General features: G+C 35.3%; 1 protein-coding gene across 4 annotated transcripts in view; it reads left to right on the top strand.

Moving 5' to 3' along the window:
• GRB14 (growth factor receptor bound protein 14) overlaps window positions 1-24,815 on the top strand; it is a 116,588-nt gene that overhangs the window by 81,298 nt on the left and 10,475 nt on the right. For 2 of the 4 annotated variants that reach the window (XM_081262080.1, XM_081262083.1), the window contains 6 exons: window positions 8,106-8,227; window positions 10,137-10,211; window positions 12,839-12,976; window positions 17,651-17,761; window positions 17,954-18,049; window positions 23,558-23,638. In XM_081262080.1, the coding sequence (XP_081118206.1) occupies window positions 8,106-8,227; window positions 10,137-10,211; window positions 12,839-12,976; window positions 17,651-17,761; window positions 17,954-18,049; window positions 23,558-23,638 (623 nt within the window). The remainder of the gene's footprint in view (window positions 1-8,105; window positions 8,228-10,136; window positions 10,212-12,838; window positions 12,977-17,650; window positions 17,762-17,953; window positions 18,050-23,557; window positions 23,639-24,815) is intronic. The other 2 variants (XM_081262081.1, XM_081262082.1) reach the window with 2 other exon arrangements.

Below are 24,815 nucleotides of genomic sequence, written 5' to 3'. Positions count from 1 at the left end.
TCACTGATATATTTGAAACAAAACTAAAACTTAAAAACAGTATGAAGCTTTTGTTTTTGCTTTAAAGAAGCTGTTTAAACTCTGAATCTTTTCTTTTCTTTTCTGCCTTCATAGTTGCTATTTTCAAGTAATTTAAGAAGACTTTCTTCCTATTTTTCTGCCTAAATATATGTAATATTTGATAATTATAATTCACTTTGCAATGTCTGGAAAATAATTTCAGAAAAATGTTTAAAAATAGAATTAATCAATTATTCATCAGGTAGTTGGGGGTAGGAAATATGAGGTTAAGATTTAAATGATTAAAATGTGTCTTTAAAGTTTTATTAATGTTTTAATATGATATTTTAAGTGAAATTCATGAAGTTTTCAAAAAATAAAGTATTTAAAACAACTATGTTGAATTTGTGTGAAGCTTACCTGGGGTCTTTCCTCAAATATTAATAACTCCATGTTTGAGTTCATCTTGGTTTTGAACTTTGCAGCAAAGAGCCTCTGGTTGTAGGATTAATTTGTTTCTTTTTGGTATTTAGAAAAATACATTGTAAGTTTCTTAGTAGGATTACTTGATAGGTTAAAATTTGTTTGCATTTAGAATGATGCTAAAGGATGGTCAAGAGAAAGCTTATTGATAAGAAGCTGGCTGGTCCAGTACTTTCCTTAAGTTCTTGGTAATGATATTTTATATCCAGGGCTGGGCAAGATAAAGCTGGTGACCAGCAACTTTTCACTTTCCCTTTAAGTGTTTTTCTTTTCTGGTAAAGTAATCCACTTCATCATCTTGTATGTTCCTATTGAACTTTCTGCCTATAAATGCCTTTATTTAGATAGCTGTCTTTGTTAAATAACAGATACTATTTTTAATGTAAAATGTGATTTACTGATAATCAGTTATGCCACCTGGGTTTATTGGGTTATTATAGCCTTAATACTTAATGTCATGAGATTGCTTTGGGGACAATATGTGACAATGCATCCAAATTGAGATAATAATGTATACATTAAAAGGAATATTTAATGAAATGTGACTTTAAAAGCTAGATTCTGTATCAGGAAAATTTTATTTTCAATACCAGGCTGATATATGAGGCAAAAATCCCAATTGCATTCAACCTCTGGATTTTAATTTGCTTCCTCTATCTGTTATCTGAATTTTCAGTAGGATGGTACCAGAAATTTTCTTTGAAGGAATGGAAAGAATATCTTTTATTTTCTTACATGTATTCTAGTTTATGACATTTTTGAAGACATTTTTTTCTTCTTAATATTGAGAATATTTTCCTGATGCCAGTAATGGCATTATTTAAACATTCAGTGAAGTTTTCTGAAAGATTTTATTCCTTATTTTTCCTTTCTAGACTGGAATTCTGACCTTTATTTCCATGTGGTCAACAATAGCAACAACAATAACAAAAAAACCTGGTTATCAGATTACACTTTTTGGTGTCCATGGGCATTACATCATCATCATCATTATTATTTTAGTTACACATCTGTTATAGCTATTCACACATCTGTTATAGCTTGATTTTGAATCTTTTTGTATTTACTTTTTAATCTTTTTTTTTTTAACTAGAGGATTATGGTTCTACATGGTAGTTGGAGACATTTTGAAAAGTTGCATGGTGCATGAAATTTGATTTCAATCCCTGTTCCCTTTCTTACACTCCCCTCTTCACTCCCCTTTTGCTCTTTCCTCTATTACACTGATCTTCATTTTGCTCATTTATTTATTTATTTTTGATTGGTGTTTTCATAAAGGTGAAATTCCCTGCGGTATAGTCATATGTGGATATAATCTGATTTTATTAAATTCATTCCATCCTTCTCCCTTTTCCCATCCTTCCTCCCTCCCTCTCAATGTCTTTCTTGTACTCCTATTCTTGTACTGCTGATCTTCCCTATGCGTTTATGACATTCAGTCTCCCCCCCTTCTTTCCCTTATTTTGCTACAGCTTCCACATATGAGAGAAAACATTTAACACTGATTTTCTGAGTTTGGCATTTTTCACTTAGCATGATGTTTTCCATTTCTGTCCATTTATTGGGAAACCCCATGATTTTATTTTTCTTTATAACTGAATAAAACCCCATTGTGTATATTTACCACATTTTCTTGATCCATTTGTCTATCAATAGACATCTGGGTGAATTCAGAATTTGGCTATTGTGAATAAACACTGACGTATGCTGCTTTTAGTTTAGTTTTTTTTTTTTTTTTTTTTTTTTTTTTATAATTCCCAACGAGGGGAATATTTGGGTCATGTAGCGGTTCCACTCCTAGTCTTTTGAGGTTACTGTATACTGCTTTCCAGAGTGATTATACTAATATGCATCACCACTTACAGTGTATGAGTGTACCTTCCCCACATCCTTGCCAGCATTTATTATTGTTTCTGTTCTTGAAAATTGTCATTCTGACTGGAGGGAGATGAAAATGTAGTTGTATTTACCTTTTAATGTAGTCCAAATTGAAAAGATTTATAATTACTTTCATGGAAGATGAAGATTGATATAATTTGAAATGTTGCCCATTACTTTTACCTTACATTTAAAATGTGGTTGTTTATTTTCAATTAATTAGCAAATATTTTGAATTTGTTTCAAAATAAAATAAATCGAGGCAATGAAAACTGCAAGAAAACAAGAAACTGATTTTAGCTGATACAGAAAGAATGCCTGTGATATAAATAGACACAGTGGAGGTGACAGAGAATGTCTCTTGGTTGGGAAGCTCCAGGCAGGTAGCAGTAACGCTGTGCAGGGGAGAGAGCATCAGGTGGGGTCAGATATGTTGCTACTATTCAACCCGGGGAAGTTTGGCTATTCTGAACCTCAGTTATTATCAGTAAAATGGAAATACAGCTTGCTCATTAGATTATTGTATTAATTTCCTAAGAGTGCTATAACTAATTACCACAAACTTGGTGACATAAACAATAGGGATGTTTAGTTTCACAAATCTGGAGGGTTATTTTCCTGCTGGAAGTTCTAAGGGGAATCTGTTCCTTGCTCCATCCTGACTCAGGTGGCTGTTTGCATTCTTTGGCTTGTGGTCACACTTCTTGAATGTCTGCTTTTGTGATCCCACTGCATTTTCTTTTTCTGTCTGTGTTTATTCTCCTCTGCTTGTACCTTAAAAGGATGCTTCTGGTTCGGTTTAGGGCCCACCTGATTGATCCAGAATATTCTCCCCAACTCAAAGCCCTGAATAACATCTGCAAAAGCTTTGCTATGTAAGGTAACAATTACAGGTTCCATGAATTAGGATGTGATATCTTTAGGGCCACTATTCATCTACTTAAAAGTGTTATAAGAATCAAATATAGCAGTGAAACAGCTCTCAGACTGAAACGTGCCAAAATGCAACTTTTATTTCACAAAATGGAACTAATTTTGCACTCTGATTCTCCTGCCCTTGCAGACAATTTAGTTTTTCTGTTGTTTGCTCACTCTCTAGACTTGTTGGGGTAAATAATTTAGATTCTATCAGTGAGTTGTATACAGGTCTAAAATGTTCTGAGTTGAACATTGAGACCCACCTTCACATTTCTGACATTGTGGTAGGGCAAGTAAGTCCCAAACGAGGTACTTGTCTGATTGTTATCCAATTCTTTTTTGTTCTGGAAACTCTTGCTCCTTCCAAGGTTACTGCCTGAAGCATAAAGACCCTTATATTCATGGCCTTTTCTTAGCTCTCTGTGTTCCCTCCCCTCTGGGGCACTTGAGATGACCATGCTTTTTGATTAGACCTAACAATGACTCAGCAATTGCTTCTCACTGTGCTAGATGCAGGGCTTCTTGAGGAGAGTTGTTTCGTTTTGTTCTGTGCTGGTGTACATTGAACCTACCAGGCGTCACATGTGCTAGGTAAACCTTCTACCACTGAGCTACATCCCCAGCCCTTTGAGAATATATTCTTTAGACTATGGTTTGAGCCACACCACATGTTTAAATCTATTGGCCTTTTAACAACCAAAAATCGTTCTAGTGCTGGAAAGGGGCAGGATATAGAGTCACTTGGGACTAGCACCATACAGGTACTGTCTATCTCTATTTTTTTCTTTCACCCCATCTCCTGTCAATTCCTTTGTCCTAGTTTCTTTCCCAGGAAGCAGAGGGTGCATCCCTGTAAGAGAAAATGGAGAATTGGCCTTGCTCTTATTCTCTCTAAGCAGTTATATTTGCCAAATATCAATAAAGTCTACTTTGAAGCTCAAAAACCAAGAAAAAATGCCTCTTTGTCATTTTTTCCTTTCTTTAAAGTGTATGTTGAAGACATAACATAGATATTTCCTTGGTGGGATGGAAATGGATGCAAAGAAACAGGTCTGCAAAGCAAACAAGCCAGCATCTTGATTCCTTCCTGGACATTCTCTCAGTGTAGTTGCAAGGATCATAGATACAGTTTCTAGCACTTACAGTACTTACTAGTGCATACCTGTGTTTCATAAACTTTAAAATCCCAGCAGGGTTTGTGTGAGAAATAGAGTCAAGTGGGGATTGGAAGATTGTTAAGGATGCAACTTCCCATCTGATGTCTTGATAATACAGCTCTTCAGAGTGCTTATACCCAGAACCTGGTGTCTTCCTTAAGTACAATTTTTTTCACTCCTATTTTATTTTCCAGCAAATTCTGTTGGCTCCATCTTCAAAATAGATGCAGAGTCTGCCTATTTGTTGTTGTTGTTGTTATTTGTTTGTTTTTTACAAAATTGACTGTTGTTATGTTCATCTAAGCCACACCCTCACTCTGGGTTCATTGAAGTAGCCTATAAAATAGACTTTGTGTTTTCAACCTTACAACTTTTAAAGTCACTTCTTCACTCAGTAGCGAGTATGATCCAGTTAAAACATGTCAGCTCAGGTTTTCCCTGTGTTCAGCATGATTTCTCACGTAATTCAGAGGAAAAGCTGAGTCCTTAAGGTCTGCAGGGCCCGATACAGCCTCCCATCTCATCTCCATTATTTCTCTGGCCTCTCCTCCTGGTACTGTCCCCTGTGCTTACTCAGCATTAACCTCCTTGACAAGTTCCAGAAATACCAGCCTTGGTCTCATCTCAGTGGCTTTGTTCTTCTTCCTCTAAGTATCCCCTGGGCTCATGCTCTCTTCTCCTTGGGTCTTGTTTAAGGACTCCCTTCTCAATAAGCCCTTCTGTGGCAAGCTATTGGGAATGGATTCCTTTCATCCTTTTCTAGTTAGCACTAGCACTTTCTTTCTTCCATGCTCCATTTTTCTCTGTAGAGTTTATTGCCACCTTTTTAAGATTTACCTTTTGTTTATCATCTGTTTCTTCCCCAAAGCCTCATGAAGGCAATTATTTCTTGCTGACTTATCCACTATAAAAATCTCAGCTCTAAGAGGAGTTCCTGATAAATTGCAGGCCTTTAGTAAATCTTTGTTCATTGAATGGATGAATAACTTACAGCTACCAAACTATGTTGGTTTATCTTGTAACAAGTAGAAGCAGACAAATTTTTTAAGCAGGATTCACATTCACACAACTATCTTGGGAGGCAAGAAGTTGCTGTGATAACAGTGTTCAGGTTGGATTGGAAGAAATTTGGAGACAAGAGGCTTTACAAGAAAAAAAATGAAGGTCCACACAATAGCAGTCATGGTGGAAAAGCTTGTGTGGTGTTGTGTGTGTGTGTGTGTGTGTGTGAGTTGTTGGTTACGAGTGACACTTGGAGTAAGAACACCTGGTAGCTGTCGATATCAGGAGTAAAGGATATTTGAGAAAAATGCAAGTGTGACTTAATTATACATTTCTTTGAGAGAATGTGGTAAAAATAACACCATAGTGGAGAAAAATCTAAGATATAAAAAGAAAGATGAATTTATTTTGTTTTAAGGTGTTTTAAAAAATTATGGAACGTGTATAACATAAAATTTACCATTTTAACTATTTTTAAATGTGCAGTTCAGCAGCATTAAATTCATTTATGCTGTCATGCAATGATCACCACTATTTATCTTTAGAACATTTTATCTTCCCATAATGAAACTCTATACCAAGTCAACAATAACTCCTTGTCCCCCTCACCCCCAGTTCCTGGCAACCTCCATTCTACTTTCTGTCTTTATGACTTTGGCTGTTCTAGATGTCTTGTGTAAATGGTATCATTACAGTATTTGACCTTTTCTGATTGTAGTATTTCACTTATCATAGTAACTTTGAGGTTCTCCATGATGTAGCATATGTCAGAACTTCACTCCCTTTTTTAAAGTGATTATTCCATTGTGTTTATGTATTCGTCTCTTGATGAACATTGGGTTGCTTTAGCCTTTGGGTTCTTATGGATTGTGCTTCTGTGAACATTGTTGTACGAATATCTTTAAATCTCTGCTTTGACTTCTTTGAGGTACTCACCCAGAACTGGAATTGCTGTATCATATGGCAATTCCATGTTTACTATTTTGAAGAACCACCATACTGACTTTCATTTCAGGTGAACTGTGCTTGAGTTGGTGGAGAGTGTCAGTAGGTAGGACTGGACCTTTGCTGAACTTACTTCTGGGCAGAGATTCCAATTCAAGGAACCTCCCAGATGTGATGAAAAAGGGGAGGGAGTGAATTAGTTTGAGGAAGGACAAAGGAAGGTATTGAGTGAAGGACTAAGTCAAGTCGTAGGAAAGAGAAGCAGTGAAGGGAGCCTGTCAATGAGACAGAAAAGGAGCAATCAGAGTTAAGAACAGAACCAAGAGTGTTGATATACACTTAACTCAAACTCATCCATATTCATTGAGTACTCTGTCAAGAACTTCTTTTCAGATGAATAAGCTTCTATTTAAGGATGACATTACTTTCAAGGGTTCAGGTGCACTAGGTCACAGATCACTACTGAGCGTTGAATTTCTGAGGCATAGATACTTTTCAAAAAGGTCCTAGAAATACTAAAAAAGCAGAGAATCTCTTATTTTTTTGTTGGCTGTTCTCCATTTCTTCTTTTGCATTAATAATTTTACAGTTACTTTTTTCCCCCAATGTTTTATGGAATTATGACACACATTAAGAAAAGTGAGCAAAGCTAATGTGGATAACTCTGTGACTTCTCAGAGAGTACCATGTAGCTAGGTAATCAACACCCAGATCAAGAAACACAGCACTGACCTTACTCCAGTGGTTCCCTGCATGCCTCATTTATCCTGTATCAGCATTGTTCGCATTTCTGGCACCATAGCATAATTTTTCCTGTTTTGAATCTATATAAGTGGAATCATGCAGCATGTACTATTTGTGCCTGACTTCTTTCACTTAATGTTTCTGAAATTAATCCACGTTTCTGGGAATGCTTTTATACAACTTATTTATTTTCACATCATATTCATATGCAAGTCACTAGACTTTCCGGTAACTTCCAATTTGAGGCTATTATAAATAATACTATTATGAACATCATTACAGTTTCTTGTTGAAATAGGAATTTGATATTATGTCTTACCTATTTAAGTTGCCATTGCTTCAATCATTCAAGTGTCTTTTCTACCCAGTGCTTTCCCCCCTTACCTAATTATCTTTATTGTTAATATAATATATATTTTCCTTAATATTAGTTTTGAAAGTACAAAGTACCATAAGGAATTGAGGTTCTTAAAAAAATCTGTATTTACTTTCATTAACATTTTCTTTTTAAGGCATCTATTTTAATTTTTTTCTCATCTACCCAGATTATGCCTCTTAAATGTGTGTTGAATCTGTCAAAATTATTCATCCCTTAATGAGGTGAATTGTTCAACCCTGAAACAAATATTTTAATTTTGGCACCATGATGAGTTGGATGAAGAATAGCTCTTGTATCTTAATGCAGATTTGTTATTAAATTTATATCATAATTTGCATAGCAACAAAAGGAAATCGAGAATTAGCAAAATGTACATTGTGATATGTAATTTTTCTTTTCATATGACTGCTTTGGTATAAAAATTGAATTACTAATTCAAAATTGATGAGAAATTTTTATCAATCTGGATAGTAAGGAATTGAGTTGAAATTTTCTATGCATATGAGACATGTATACAAAATCTATTCTAAACGTTTGTACAGTTATTTGTGTTTGTATCTGTTTATCTGTTAACATATTCACTGAAGCATTATTCACAGAAAGAACACTAGAAGACCACGAGCTGGTGATTGAAGTGCTGTCTAACTGGGGAATGGAAGAAGAAAATAAGCTGTACTTTAGAAAAAATTATGCCAAATATGAATTCTTTAAAAACCCAATGGTAAGTGAAATCTCCATTAACAGTCAATGAAATTTAAATGAATCAGTTAAATTTTTATGAAGAATATGGTCACTATCAATAAAATACAGTTCCATTTAGTGATTCTGGCCCTTTAAAATTATACTGACATTTCTTATTCTAATAATGATAAGTCACCATGATACAAGAAGTTCAGACACATATAAAACATTTCTTTAGGCTTACTAGCAGAATCTCAATTGAGATGCATTTAGTCATTTAACTTAAAAAATATAGGTAAACCTACTTTGGAGGCATTATTGCTTTTTTTTTCTTGCCTTAGAGGAAAACTAGACAAAGCAACCGTACATTTGACTTTGAGATGAATTATTATAAGTCCTCAAATGTATTCCAAAATGTAGTTTAAGTTTTTTTTCACACTATTTAGGAAACTTAAGTAAGAAACTTTCTAAAACAAAAACAGATTGGTAATCATTGGGAATGTGTAGCTTAGCCAGAAATTTAAGATTGACATGAATCTTGATGCTTCAAATTATTTTGTTTTTAGTGAAATAATTTTTGAGCTAAATAGAAATGAGATAAAGAGTAGCATATTATCTAGCAAATACTACTTTCATTATAATTCTCTTTAAAAGAAAATAAATGTATGTCACATTCTAATGAAGACTAGGGATCTAGAGAAGTCAGAATAGCCTCTGGGCTCATTATTTTAAATTGTTTTTGTCTCTGCAGCAGTAGCATATTTTTATACTAAGTTTTGGATAATTGGATTGAAATGATCCTTTATGAAAAATATATGATACACACCATAATAGAATATTTTCAAACCCGGAAAGACCTCTTACATTCTCTTTTATTTTAACCTATTAATAGAAACATAATGGGATGATCTTTGACAAAGAAAATAAGAGTTCTAATAAAAACTAAATAGATTTGAAGGGAAAGTGTTTTCTTGTTGCAAATCTTTATTAAAAGCTAGAATTTAAAAGTTGTATTTCAAGAAATATGGTTTAGTGCTCATTTCTGTTTTATTATTATTATTTGTAATTTAAATAAGACAAGACATTCACTTTGTATAGTTGGAGCTAATGGTTCAACTGGGTGATCTGACAATATCTGGATACAGTTTTGGTTGTAGGACTGGGGGAGGGGTGGGGGTCAGCAGGAGCAGTGCCAAAGTGGGCAAAGTTAGAATTCTGCTGAACATCCTCTAAGGCTCAGGACAGCCCCACAACACAGGATTATTAGACAAAATGTTAGTAGAACTGCTGTTGAAAAACCCTGTCCTAGAGGAAATATAGTAGAATATATTTTTCCAAACTTGTCTGATCATAAAATTTACCTAAGGGAGTCCCAGTACTTATTAAAAACACAGACTCCAAGACCTGGCCAGACCTACTGAATCAGAAACTCCAGGAATGAGGTCTGGGAATTCCTATTTTAAACAACTGCCGTGGGTGAATTTTATGATTAAACAAGTTTGGAAAAACAGTAGGTGGAAAGAATTGGACTTTTACTTCCCACACTGAGTCCTGGTTTCTCTATGTTCTTGACTGTGAACCTGGGTACAGCCTTTGCCCTTGACTTCTGTGAGCCTTGATTTTGTAAAATGGGTCAGTAGTCTTTTCGTACCTGGTAGAGTAGTTGGAGGACTTGAGGAAGCGATGTGGGAACAAGCTCATTGTCAACCTGAGGGCAGTGTCCTATGACTCTAGGTCGGAGCATCTCTCTGCATCATTGTCATCTGGGCCCAGCTCTACCTGGGAAGATGCCTGAGGGTCCAGTCCAAGGACCAGCATTTTCAGAAGCACTTAATGTGGATTTTAGATACATTGGCTTAAGGATCTTCTGCTTTAGATTTCTATACTGGTCATAATTGAAACTTTTCTAGCATGGGTTTAGCGATAATTTAACCTTTATTTTTTGTCAGTATTTTTTTCCAGAGCATATGATATCTTTTGCAACTGAAACCAACGGTGAAATATCCCCAACACAAATTTTACAGGTAAATATATATTTCCATTAAAATACGCAAAAAATCGCATAATAATGGGAAACTTTTAGGTCCTTATAAAGCATGCTCACATTTTGACATGTTGACTTGAATGTTTTATTTTTTTTTTGGGGGGGGGGAAAGCTAACCAACCAACCAAACAAACAAAGAACAAACCAAACAAAAAGCTGGGTAAAGAATACCCTAAATCAATAGATCCCCCTAAAAAATTTTTCTTCCCAGTTCTGGCCAGTTGCAAAGGATTTTAAACATTTAAAAATGTACGCTATGAAAGGAAACTTTAGAGTTTTGCTTTGTGATGTGTGTATGGGTTATGTTATTCTTTTGAAAAATCAAAATTTTCAGTAAATTGAAGACATTTTATCAATAGATACATAGTATTAGCATTCATAATAAACACCTTCAATTCTTTTTGTGATAAAATACTTAGCAATTAAATGGAGGGATATACAGATATATCTGTTTCATATACCAACATCTGTAATAGCTGTGACAGAAATACTGGCATAGAATTGTAAGATATTCTTAGCTGAATCATGAATGCTGGTTATCTAATTAAAAATCTCCTTACTTTTGTGTCTGTTAGATTCATTTCTTCCAAACTAGCAGTTATTTGAGGGGACATTTTCCTAAGATATTGTCATTACAATAAATGAACAGTTTATTTTAATTTTGATAGATTGGTAGATTTGGTATCAGAAGCTCTGCAGTTGTTTTTCACAGGTTAATATTGAGCTGTGTCTTCATAAGGATTGAAGCTAAGCTCTAGGCATTCCTGAACTCACTCAGTATTCTCTGGTATTTCATAAAGATAACTTTTAATATTTCCAATACAATATGATTTTAATATATTAGTCAGGCATATCTATCATAGATTTGTTTCCTGTGGGCTTTTCAATATGGCATTCTTTATTTTCATGCTTCAGAATATCTTAGAAATATGATTAATCCCCAGATGCTTTTCTGAAGGCTGCTTCTATGCCGCTGGGTTTCACAGAGCGCCCCCCCCCCATCTGAATGTTAGGGTAAATGACAACCTCAGGACTCCCAACTCTCAGCTCCCTGAAGGCTTCATCATTGTACTGTGACTCGGTGGTGGGGTAGAGGTTTTCTTCTATCTCCTTTCCCAAATCCTCCTCTAACATAGTTATATTGCTTTAATGCTAAATTATAAAAACAAGAAAAATTGTAGGCTTTGGAATTAGATAGTCCTGCATGTGCCCCTGACCTCTTCTCTCCACTGAGGCAATGTTTCCATTTTTTAAAAGGTTTCTTCTTTTTCTAGTGTGACCTCCATGACTCTCTTTTTAAAATTTAATTGGTTTGGTTTAATAACTTGGAAAGCACTCAAACTAAAAAACCTACTTGCCTGTTTTGCATGTCAATTAATTAATATCTGTGGCTCATTAAATTAAAAAAAATTTTTAGTAAATTACTTTAAAAAATGTAAATATGTACTATTGGCATTTCCCTGAATAGCCTTTAAAAATAAAGTACATTGTTTTAGTTAATAATTTCTCTTACTTTCAGTTCTTCCATTTGTTTATTCATAGGGATTTCTATTTTCTTCTTTTAATGAGACACTAATGCACTTCCAGTGTCTTATTAAGGACACTGAGCATGGCCACACACACAGAGTGACTCCCTTCCATTCTCCTTTCCCTGACCAATGTGTGCCCCCATCTCAGTTAATTACTACTGTATAACACAGTCTTCCAAACCTTAATGGTTTAAAGGACCCACCTGCATTTTGCCAACCATTTTGAGGGGCAGGAATTTAAGAAGAGTTTGCTTTGTCTCTGAAGCACTTTGACTCAGTGGTTAGAGGAGATTCAAGGTCCCCTTCTAAGCTGTCCCTTTTACTACACATGCTGTGACACTCAGCTCCTGTCCTCTCTTTCTCCTGTGTGGTGTTTCGTCCTCCAGAGCTTCTCCAGTTTCACTGGGCTTCTCACCCATGGGGTTTCCGGATAATCACATTTCCTGTGTGGCATCTGACTTGCAGAAGTCAAGTTGATTTGAAAGCCATCAGGCTAGGACATATTTAGAACTGGCAAAGGGTTACTTCTACAATTTTATTTTGGTCCAAGCAGTGACAGGCTTACACTGATTCAGGGTGGACGGAGAAACAAACTCTGCCTTTTCATGGTTTAAAGCCAAGATGCCATTGCAGAAGGACACGTGGGATGGGAAATACGGTTGCAATCCTCTTTGGAAAAAACCCAGCCTGCCATACTGTCCCATGACAGAACTATGGAAGATAAGAGATTGTATACTCTCATCAGCAAAGTGAACTTGGCTCAACTTCTTGTCTTTAATAATTGAAGTCAGGATTGTGGTCTTCTATGGTATAACACAAGGAAATCGATAGGTGAACCTGTCAACTTTCTCACACACACACACACACAAAAAAAAAAAAAACACCATGGGAAAGGATGAGAAGTATAGGACTTCACCCTATAGATGATATCCAGCTTTACAAATAGACAATCAACTAGTTTATAATTTTGATGTTTGATATTGATATTGTTTAGTTTTTCATTCTTACATTTGATTGGTGAAAGGCTACAAAATCATTGTTTCCATAATATTAGGAGAGAGTCTAATTTTTCTTCCAGATGTTTCTAAGTTCAAGCACATATCCTGAAATCCATGGCTTCTTACACGCGAAAGAACAGGGAAAGAAGTCCTGGAAAAAAATTTACTTCCTTCTAAGAAGATCTGGTTTATATTTTTCTACTAAAGGAACATCAAAGGTAAATTAAGTATCTGTGATATGTTATGTAAGATTATTAGCTGTAAATTAAAACAGACTTTTTACTTTGTTATATTTATGACTTTATTACCTGATATCAGGAGGTGGTGACTTTTTTTGTATTCTAAAGATTTATCATGATCTGTTTAAAAATTGTTCAGTTTTATTTCACACTAGTTTCTATATATCTTTGAGGATATCTGTTTGCTCTTATTTCTGTACTACATATGTTGTTCATTTATCCCCACCCGAGTTTACTCCTTTTTCTTTATCTAAGGCTGAAGGCTTTGAGGTCCAACATAGATTATACCTTTAATTTTCTCCCTGCACCTCCACCCTTTTTTCTTTCTTTTTGGTACTGAAGATTGAACACTCAATCTTCAGTACCACTGAGCTCCATCCATACTCCTTTTTCTTTATCTAAGGCTGAAGGCTTTGAGGTCCAACATAGATTATACCTTTAATTTTCTCCCTGCACCTCCACCCTTTTTTCTTTCTTTTTGGTACTGAAGATTGAACACTCAGTCTTCAGTACCACTGAGCTCCATCCACAGTCAGTTTCATATTTTTTGGGGGGATAGGGTCTTGCTAAGTTCTTAGGGTCTTGCTAAGTTGTTGAAGGTGGTCTTGAATTTGGAATTTTCCTGCCTCAGCCTCCCAAATTGCTGGGATTTCAGGAGTGTGCCACTGTGCCCAGCTACAATTTTCCATATATCCCAGTCATAAGACTGGTCTTGCTCACTTCTGACCCTCTCTTCATCAACATCAACAGAACAGTTAGTAACACCCATCTGAGTCCTTTATTACTATTTAGTTATTTTGTGTGTGCTGTTGTCTTTCCTTACCTAGATGATAAATTCCTACAGGAATTTATGATGTTATGATCAGGGAAGAATAGATGTGTTTGTTTGTTGATATGTTTGGACCTACACACACCGTTACATAGATATACATGTGGAGATATTCACACCCACACATGTGGTCTCTTCGACATCTGTATATTCCATAGCTTTTAGCACTATCTATTTTATGTTTCTGTGTATAGTCTATGACCCCTAATAGTCTGTGGTTTATAAGTGTTGATATTTTGTGCAATGCATTGATATTTTTCAAGTAATATTCCTTTGAAGATTTTCATAAGAGGGTATTTTAATTTTGTATTCATGAATTTGTTATTGTCAGTGACAACACTGTTCCTTCTTTATGGATGAACTGTCATTTCTCTGAAATGATTATTCTTATAATTATTTGTGTTCGTCGATTTCCCCTGTTGCATTTTTAGGTCTGTTGAAATAAGTCTGTTAAATCTTGCCTGATTGTCTGCATACCCATGCAATCTGCAAACTCATATTCTTCTTTTGTACTGGTGATGTTCATTTATTGTTTATTTGACAATTTTTCCCCATTCTCATCATTTGACCTTTTAAATTCTTAGTCTTGTCCAGTTGTAACTCCAGATATACCTTGGCTTGTGGCTAACTCTAATCTCTGCCTTTGTCTTTACTAGGCCTTCTCTTTAATTTTTTGTATCTCTTATAAGGATACTAGTTATGTTTAAAGCCCACCTGAATCATCTAGAATGATCTTATCTCGAGATCATTATCTTAACCACATCTCCAAAGACTATTTATTTTTTAATTTTTTCCCCAAATAAGGTCCCATTCAAAGTTTCCAGGGTTAGGATATGAACATTTCTTTTGGGGCAAGAGGGCCACCATTCAACCCACCACCGAAAGCCATTGAAATAGCATTAACAAGGGAGAGAAATGATCAAATGAGTATCTAAGAAGATTAAGATAGGCACAGAGAGGAGTTTAAGATATCAAGAAGAGAAAGTGATAGAGGGAGAGAGAAAAACAGGGGTCAGAAACAGGGGAGGCAATGAGAAAGTATTGGAGGAAAAAGGGAGAGAGAAATTGACCAGAGGTGTGGATACTAATTAGAAGATCATTTCAGTAATCCAGGGTGGAGGTGGTGGAATCTGACCTGGGATAGACTTCACTGGGGAGAAGAGAGGAATGGCTGCCAGATTAAATGGCACATGGCCAGGCTGATAGAAAAGAAGAGGAAGCAGTTAATAATGTTCCTAGAGAAATGTTCCTGGAGAAAGAGATAAAGAAAGGAATAAAATCAATGAAAAACAAATCATTAGAACTCACTCTCTAAGAAACAGTAATCTTAGTTCTAGAAGGATAAAGCCATTATTCTGTGATTATCTTTTCTTGGGAATTTTTAAACTAGTTTACAAATTTTTCCATTATAATGTTAGGATGAATAACTGTCTACTTTTATTATTAAGGTTTTAAGCTCCGTCTTACCATTTCAATGAGGTTGCTCTTTTCATAAATGTTCCTAATATATACAGTAACATAACAGGTATATTTTAAACAAATGTGTGCTGGGATTAACGTTTTACTTTTAACTTATGAGAACAATGGCTTCTAGAGCTGGACCTGTAGCTCAGGGGAAGAGCACTTGCTCAACATGCATGAGGCCCTGGGTTCAATCCTTAGTTTTGCAAAAGAGGAAGAAGGAGAGACTGAGAGAAATGGCTTCTCAATCCAGTCAATCATGTTTATCTCATTCTTACCCCAGTGATCCTTGACTGGAAGATGTGATAATGTCTCCTTAACTCCTATATTCTTACTTCTTCAACAGGTTTCTCATTAAAACCCACAGCCCATTTTATTTTCACTTTACTCTTCATTTCCTTTCCCTCCCACTCATTAATTATATAACAGAACAGGCCGTATTCCTTCTTCCAGATTCAGGGTCTGACTTTGCTATCCATCAGTACATAATATTCTTTTAATTAGCTCATGTTTCAGTCGATATATGGAAATGACTTTATGTTCTCTGCCAAAGGAAAAATGTGAGGATGTTAGATCTCTTCAGTGATTGTGATACAAAATGTGCAGATTAAAGTCAAATATAACATTTTTACCTGGTATGGAGGCTGTGTCCTGTCCTTCTGGAGGAGGAGGTTTGATTGAATTTCACTTTGTAAAGATGTAACAGCTGTTTGGGAGTTAATAACCTCCACTGTAAGTGTTGGAGATGTGTCTGTAATTTAGATTTGCAGAGAAATCTCTACCTATCTTTCCATCTCTTCCCTTATACCCTCACATACATGTTTAGGTACTGCTAACCATGCCAACCCAGGCTTGTAGTGTTATGCCTTACATAAAAGAACAAAAATTGGTCTAGACAAAAGACTCAACATGCTTCTTACTGCCTTCCAGTGTTTCTCAAGCTTTGTTTTCCTTTCATTTGAATGATTGAGTTATATTGACTTCTACAGCATCGCTGGACAGGGATGGTTTTATCCCATATTCATATAAATCAGACATTTTATTATCAAATCAGTGTCTATCAAGGAATATATTTTTTTAAAAACATAACAGTAAGAGTACATTTTTCCTTCCTTCCCCATTTTTCCATTGGCCCTATGCTAGATCTTTGTTATTTTCTTTTCTGCCTTATTCATCAATGGTCTTAAGAACTATGGTCATTCATTAGATTAAAATGCTTAAGAACAGAGACATACAGATAAATTCTTGCTCTACCAGTTGTCATAGTTGGGAAAGCCTATTTATAAATGACAATGAAATTTCTTTGTATTTGGATAAGGTTGCTAATATTGCTGAATGTTTTCTCTCTCATTCTGTGTGTGTGTGTATGTGTGTGTGTGTGTGTGCGTGCGCGCACACGCCCCCCCAACACACTGCTACTAAAATTTAGTGCATATGGGATCAGTGGGATCTTGTTAAAATGCAGATATTGATTCACTAGGTCTGGGGTGGGGCCTGATAATTTGCATTTTCAAAAAGATCCTAGAGGATAAAGATTTTCCTGGTCTGAGACCATACTGCTAATGGCAAAGTTTTAGAGAACAGATGCATTTTGTCCAATTTTGATTATACATTGAACCTCAGAATTAAGTACTTCTCCAAGTTATTAACCTATCACAGAATAATATGACCCAGTGATTTCCCATGACCAGCTCTAAATCTCATAGATTTCCCAGAGAAGAAATAGCTGTTCATGTTTCCACTTTGCCTTGAAAATCAGACACAGTCCACTGCCAGATAATTTCCCTGAGCTCAGCCATACGAGCTTCCTTCTTGTAAAGCAAGATAGTCACACAACCCTTCTGGTTGTTTCCTGCAGTGTATTACGTAGTACACAACTATGAGGCGTGGTTGTAGCCTAATGAAGCAGGAAACATGGTCTCTTCCACCTTTTTCCTAACTCTACAGAAGCTCAAACCAACCTTCTTCCCTTTATGGAGATACCATAATTTGAAACCTGGATTAGGGAAACGTGTTCAAAAGTCATTGTTTCCTATCTTCTCTCTCTGAATCCTGGAAATGATGAATAAAGAGAATAGAGAGTTTAAAATAGAATGTGTGTGTGTGTGCCCGCACATATGCATGTGTTACATTATAAAGAAATTGTCACTTGTCAATTTTAATAAAACTGTATCAAGTTCCTGATTATCTAAGGGTGTAGTGACATAGGTTTTTTTTTAAATTTCTTTTCTTTTTGTCATATTATATTGAAATTGTATTTAGGTAATATTTGCCCAAGGAATACACTATGTAACATTATAAACATACAAAAAGAAATATTGCAAAACATGTATCCATTTCAACACTCCTATGTATTTTTTAAGGAACCACGGCATTTGCAGTTTTTCAGCGAATTCGGCACTAGTGATATTTATGTGTCACTGGCGGGCAAAAAAAAACACGGAGCACCGACTAACTATGGATTCTGCTTTAAGGTACAGGCTTAATATTTTGATAGATCAATAAAGCAAGCCTCAGCCTTTTAGGTAAGCTTGAGTTTCTTTTAATTTCTTTAAAAAAAGAGACAGCTTTCTATTATATATAGGAGAATTTTAGTGGCTTTTATTTCAACAGGTGTTACCTTCAAGATATGCATTAACGATAAACAATGTGCTGTGGCCTTCTAGCCTAACAAAGCAGGAGGGCCCCGAGACCTGAAAATGCTCTGTGCAGAAGAAGAGCAGAGTAGGACGTGCTGGGTGACCGCGATTAGATTGCTTAAGGTAATCTCACTGGAGGCATGAATTTCTATTAAATGCTGTGAGTACCATAAAAGTTTGAAAATATCTGTAGTTGAAAATACAAAGAAGAGTGAATCCTAATATGAATCTTTGTGGCTACATGAGAAAGAAGAAAAATAGTCACCACCAAATGCATGTATTTTTTAATCTAAAAGATACACATTTGCAGAGTAAATGGAATGGGCTAATACTTTATCTTTTGTTTATGAAGTAATATTCCGTTTCTAGAAATTCTCTGATTTTTATTTTTTATTTTTGCAAGAGTATTATATCCATAGCCAGTATTACTGAATGGATGTCGCTCATATACAACTTAGTCTGCGTTTATACAACATTGCTTACAATTCAGTGTGAAGTGTGTTTAAAATGTGTCTGCCTGGATGTTTCATGCAGTTGTTTTATGTTCCATTTAAGTGTTTTATAAATTACATTCTAGCTTAAGAATTACAATTTACTTCTAGTAGAACATCAAAAAAATTGTACAATTTTCCTATGAGCATATTTTTAAATCATCCACTTGGGTGTTAAATGGAAATTACAACTTCCATAAGCATAATTTGTTGATGAGCATTTGGAAATGAGTAAGAAGCTTCTAAAGGTAGATACATGTAGAAAAGAGATATAGAACTGATTTCTTTCAGAATGTATTGAAAGCACATGTTTATTCAATTTATTTTGAAACTTACATGCCAGTAAATTTACACAACTTTACAGTTATAAAATTAATCACCCATTTCCTTATAAAGACACTACTTTGATAATCACAATTGGGGTAAAAATCATGAATTTTTTTTTTTGTTTTTGAAAAAATAAAATACAAAGAGTATGTCTGTGCACTTTATTTATATCATTTACTGCCAAAGTTGACAAAGTATACAAATTACTATTTTTCTTAATCCTTTGTTTAAAATAGAAGCTTCAGCATTTACCCAGATATTCTTTATAATTCATGCCTGATCACTAATATAATTTATTAACTTATAGATTTCACATTCTATGCATAGCATATATATATATATGATTCACTTATTACCACATAAATATTTAGATTATTAACAGTGTGTGTACTAAAACTAGCTTTTTGATATATTTAGAAGTTTACATCAGAGAAATGGAGTCTTGTAGAATCCCTGGATTCTGTCCTTTCGTTAGGCTGAAGAGTGTACACTTCACTTCATAATCGAGTTCTCAGCTTATGTATTTTCTAAGTCCACTTTGGATCTAGAAGTTTTTCTGCTGCCATTTCCATATTTGCCACTTGGTAGCTCTTCAAATCATTACTAGCATCCTGGGTAAGAGAGAGATCAGGGTAAAGAAGGATAGAACAATCATAATCAGATTAGTGATCAGACTAGCTTTGGAGGAAATTTTTATTTTTTATTTTGAAAAAATTTTTAAGTTGAGGTAAAATTCTGATATTAAAAATTAATCAAATTATTTTTAATGTGAACAATTCATTGACATTGAGTGCATTCAAAGTGTGCAACCATCACTTCCATATAATTCAAAAACATTTTCATCATCACAAAATGTACCCATTAAGCAGTATCTCAGAGAATCTCAGGTGCCATTGATTTTACAAGGATACACTTTGTGATATTACAAAAAATAAAGAAAATGATGCCAATATAATTATGACAGGTGACTTTCACATCACTTTTGCCATTTGTTTTACTTTTATTTAAATAGTTATTATAGACTTATTTAGACTTAAATAGAAATTTGAACATATTTCACTTTTGCATGCACAGACTTACTTATATATACATGTACATATGTCTATATATGTAGACATTGATATATGTATATGTGTATATGTATATATGAAATGATAAATGAAATAAATTAGTCAAGATCTCTGTAAAACTTCTTCCTGTTCCAAGTCTGGCTTTCCTGAATCATTTTCATCTTAGAGTCATGGATACCTGTTACTTTCCATACAATGTCTGGCTCTGTGCCATCTTTGAAGAGACAAATGTTGTATTTTGAAATGCATGTGCAAGAATCAATGAAATATGCCAAAAATTTCCTTTAAATCTTCCATCTTGGCGATGCTTAGTTTCTGGAAGATTGTTCCCTTCTTGCTTTTTCCCCTCATCTGATTATTCTCAAAGACCCTTTCAAGTCAGATTTCCAGTTCAAAGATGCTTCATTGTGTTAGATTTCTATAGCTGGTATAGTAAATCACCTCCAATTTAGAGACTTAAAATAACACAGACTTATTATCCTATATTCTTTTTTTTCTTTTTCTTTTTTCTTTTTGACAGTATTGGGGAATTAACTCGGCAATCTACCACTAAGCTATACCCCTGTTGCTCAGGCTGGCCTCAAACTTGTGATCCTCCTGTCTCAGCCTCCGGAGTTACTGGGATTGTAGGCATGTGACACTCCTCCCAGCTATCCTGTACTCTTTTAGTTCAAGTCCAGAATGAGTCTTACTAGGTCACAGTCAAGGTTTGGCAGGGCTGCCTGCCCTCTGGAGTCTTCAGGGGAGAAACCACTTCCCTTGTCCTTTCCAGCCTTGTGAGGCCACACATACACCTTGGCTGGTGGCTATTCCTCCACTTTCAAAGACAGTAGTATCACACCAAGTCCTTCTCATGCTACCAACTCCCTAGCTCTGTCCCTTCTGCCTTTCCCTTCCACTTTTAAGCTCCCGGTGATTGCATTGGGTGCACGTGGAGAAGCCAGGATCATCCTCATCCCACAGTCAGCTGGCTAGCAACCTCAGTTTCCTTTTGCCATGTAGCCTAACATATTCACAGGTTCCAGGGTTATGATGTGGACATATTTCTGGGATGGTTATTCTGTGTATCATATCAGTGTTCCCTGTTTATTTCAATGACAAAACTTTTCCAGATGATGCCAGAAAAGGAGGCGAACAATCCAGGAGTACCTTTAACCTGTAGCCAATGAGAAACCAGACATGAAAGTGACACAGTCTGTCATACATTTGAATATTAACAGATCAGGCCTCTCTTTGGAGAAATTCTAGTTACATATAGAATTGTAGAACATCGAAGACTTAGAAAAGTGGATTGCTCACACAGAGTATCCCAGTTACATATTCTCTCTTTCTCTTTCTTCAGTTAGAACTCTGACGGCTTCTCTGTTGTGGTATTTCACTTCTCTGTTGTGGTATTTCATTATTTTATTTGCCCCTCCATAGGACAGAGAAATGTTAAAGTTGGCCCATGACTACCCTTGACAAGAGTTAAATGCCTACTAAAGGTCTTCAATGGCACCTAGGTACCTACCTAACCCTGCAGGTGTCAGGAACAATATATCTAGGAAGATAACCATCTTATTAGTAGGTAGCAGGTTTTTCAATGAAGAAGGTGGCCAGTCATCATGTTCCTTGTGAAAGTGCTGGTTTGAGGTTATTATCTATACTTCATAATGAACTTGACTAGGAATTAAGCTCTTCTGTCTTCTTCTTAAAGTTATTGTAGGCTTAGAGTTGATTTAAAGTGAATTTCATTAGGTCCCATTAATGTCATTCAAACCTTGAATTAAAAAATAATTTTTAGAAGTTGGGAAGTAATTGGATAAAGAAGTAAGCACAGGGAATTTTAAATGAATGTGGGTTTGTATTCATGTTAGAAGCAAAATCTTGAAATAATGATTCTCTTAATCCCCTCCCACCAATTTTTGTTTGTTTGTTTGTTTTCCTAATTACCAAATATATCCACTTTGCTAGAATTGGTATCAAGGAACTAGTAGAGAAATAGCACTGTTTAACTGTTTCTATGGAATTTATCCTATGGGTAAGATTTGATTTCATGGTATCGTTCAATATTTTCTATATAGTACTCTGTGTGTGTGTGTGCACTCATGCATGTCTGTGAGTGTGTGTGTCTGTGCACGTGTGTGGGTGCATGAAGGAAGCCCATTTAAGGTAGACACTCAAGTACTGGGCAGAGTAAGTGTTGCTCATAAGTTGTGTAGACAGATATGTGGGTCACAGACCCATAACTGGTGCCAGAGGGGATGCAGGTCAGTAGGGGCTGGCCCAGGTGGACCAAAGGGAGGTGCCAGAAGGGTGGCATAGGCAGGCAAACCCACCAGGAAACCTTGAGCTAGGTGGTGGTACCTAGGCTAGAGCCTGACCCCGGGAAGCAGTGTTGTGGCTGGTTGGGGTTTTGAAGAACCTAAGGGCTGGCACCTTTAGGGGCCTTTTAGACCTGCCACTGAATTGTAGTCTTACTTACCAGCTGGATTCTGGCAGCCCTGGAGGCAGGCATGAAGATGGTCATTGTCCTCCAGGTGGTAAAGATAGTTCATCAGGGCCAACATGGAATCAATGGCAGCACATTCTTCATCAAAGTCATCCTCCTAACCTTCCAAATCTGCTTCCACTGTCAGGCCCATTTAAGACCCAGCACCTGCTGGCTCAGGTGCTGCTGGGGCCTTGAGGTGATAGAACACAGTGACCACCCTGCCAAATGCCAGCACCATGAAGGTGGAGGCAGTAGATGGAACAGGGCCACTGAGACCTAACATGAAATTCATTATGTCTTCATGAATGGAAAGAATTGTGGAGTGTAGCCAAATGTAAATAAATATATATAAATATAAATAATTTAAAAGCTGCCAATATAATTGCTTCCCTCCCCTGCCTCAACAAAATAGCTTGAATCTAAAGGAGTAATTTCCAGATTCAGATGAGGATTCCTCAGGACAAGTTTGCTCATGGCAGTTAGCAGTCTTAATTTTTCTCAAACTAATAATCCCATTAGAATTCAGACCTACTTTCCCATTATGGCCTGCTGGCTCAGTCTGTAAGATGCTGCCTCCTAAAAGTGAAGACCCCACATTTCTAATCTGCTATATTGTATTTTGAAACTCTGAAATCAGCTGGACTCCTCACTGTTTTGGTTTTCTGAACGTGAAACCCAAAATTATTATGAAAATAATTATTCTTGGTTATAAGAATATTTAACCAAGAATGATATAGTGACAAGAATTTTCCAGATAGGGCCCAATTTATAGTTTTACCAAAGGGACAAATTAATTCATCAGTCATCAGAATGAAAGTGAATTTTACAGTGTTGTTTAGGACATATGTGCGGTTTGTTTGTTAAATCTTTGGAATGTACAGCATGACACCTTTCCCAAGTGAGCTTTCTTTTCATGAGAGAAGGTACCAGTCCAAATGATTTTGCTGCAAAGTATGTAAGTATGTAAGTAGAAATGTAAGTCTCAGTATAAAGTAATACCAGTATACAGTAATACTGGTGAGCAAGACCTTAATTTGGGAGCCTCAGTAAAACAAACAAATTAAAAAACATATCTTTTTAAATGCATCGTTGAAGGGCATTAAAAGATTTTCTGTCAAAATTTTGGTTGCTTTACTTATCTGTTTGAAGGAAAATCACAAAATTATTTTTATACTGATAACATATGATTAATGAAAGAATATTTTAATTGAATTACCAGTGTAGTAAAGTAAAAGTTGTAGCATTATGTTTTTGTTTATTTATTTTGCAGTATGGCATGCAGCTGTACCAGAATTATATGCATCCATATCAAGGCAGAAGTGGCTGCAGTTCTCAGAGTATATCACCCATGGTAAGGATCGATTTTTTGGAACCTATATTTTATTTTATATTTATATTATGTTAATTTGCTATTGCATTACAAATATATACTACAATACATTTACCATTTCCTTTTGGTCAAGTAAAGTTATACTTGTATATGTGATGTTATATTGAATTTTTTATACTTGGATAGCATATGTGTAAGGTCTGTGATAAAAATCATAGGACATATATGAAGTATTCAATTATAATACATAATGTTATATGTTAGTAAAACATTTTAAATATTTGAAGGAATTACATAAATACATTCTATGTCATTGCATCATTTGAGGATTAGATTCTGAATAAGATAATTTGTAGAATATTTTCCTTGGCATTGTGTGTTTTTTTAATTGATTTTCTTTGTGGGTTTTCTTATTTATTTTAATACTGATTCTGGGATTATTGTAGCCTATTATAGAGATGCCAATAATTTCAAATTTTAAAAACTGTAATATACGCATGTGCATGCTTTTAATTTCTGGCTTTCTAACAGTAATTCTTTTTTTAAGTTCCAGGTCCTTAAAAAGCAGACTGCTTTCCAGGAAATGCAAAAACTACAAGTCAAAATATAGGTCATGCATTACATTAACTATGCAGTGCTTCTCAGAGTTTTACCAAATGTAACTTGGATATTTATTTGCAGACACACACAGGCACATCTTTTACCTTCTTTAGCACTTAATTTTAATTTCCTGTGCATTAACACAGAAATTTATTTCTGAACTTAAAGTTTATGTTCTGCAATTTTTGCTGCACTTCTTAATATTGAGTATATTAGAAATTCAGATGTATGTGCCTGTGTTACAAATCAGTTAATGCACATTTCTGAAAACTGTGTTTCCACTTAGGTTAAAAATGTGTTCTTCCTGACTATGACCAAGGAAGGTACATTTACCCACATGTAATGTGCCAGATGAAATGCTCAGTTCCAGGAATGTGGCATGAAATAATGTTGATTATGAAGCCCAATAGATGACATAGAAAAAGAGCCCCTATTTTGTAGTTATGTTGCTTTAAATTGTGGAAGAATAACTTTTCATCTTTGTATCATATTACTTTTAAGCCCTAAAATAAGAAACTAAGGAATGTAATGAATTTTTATAATAGAAATCACTTTAAGGTGAATATTTTTTACAGTTTGTCAGCTTACTCTTATCTTT

The sequence above is a fragment of the Spermophilus citellus genome (genome assembly GCF_964194105.1).
Source record: "Spermophilus citellus genome assembly, chromosome: 11".
Taxonomy (NCBI): domain Eukaryota; kingdom Metazoa; phylum Chordata; class Mammalia; order Rodentia; family Sciuridae; genus Spermophilus; species Spermophilus citellus.
This window is presented reverse-complemented; position numbering and strand designations above follow the sequence as displayed.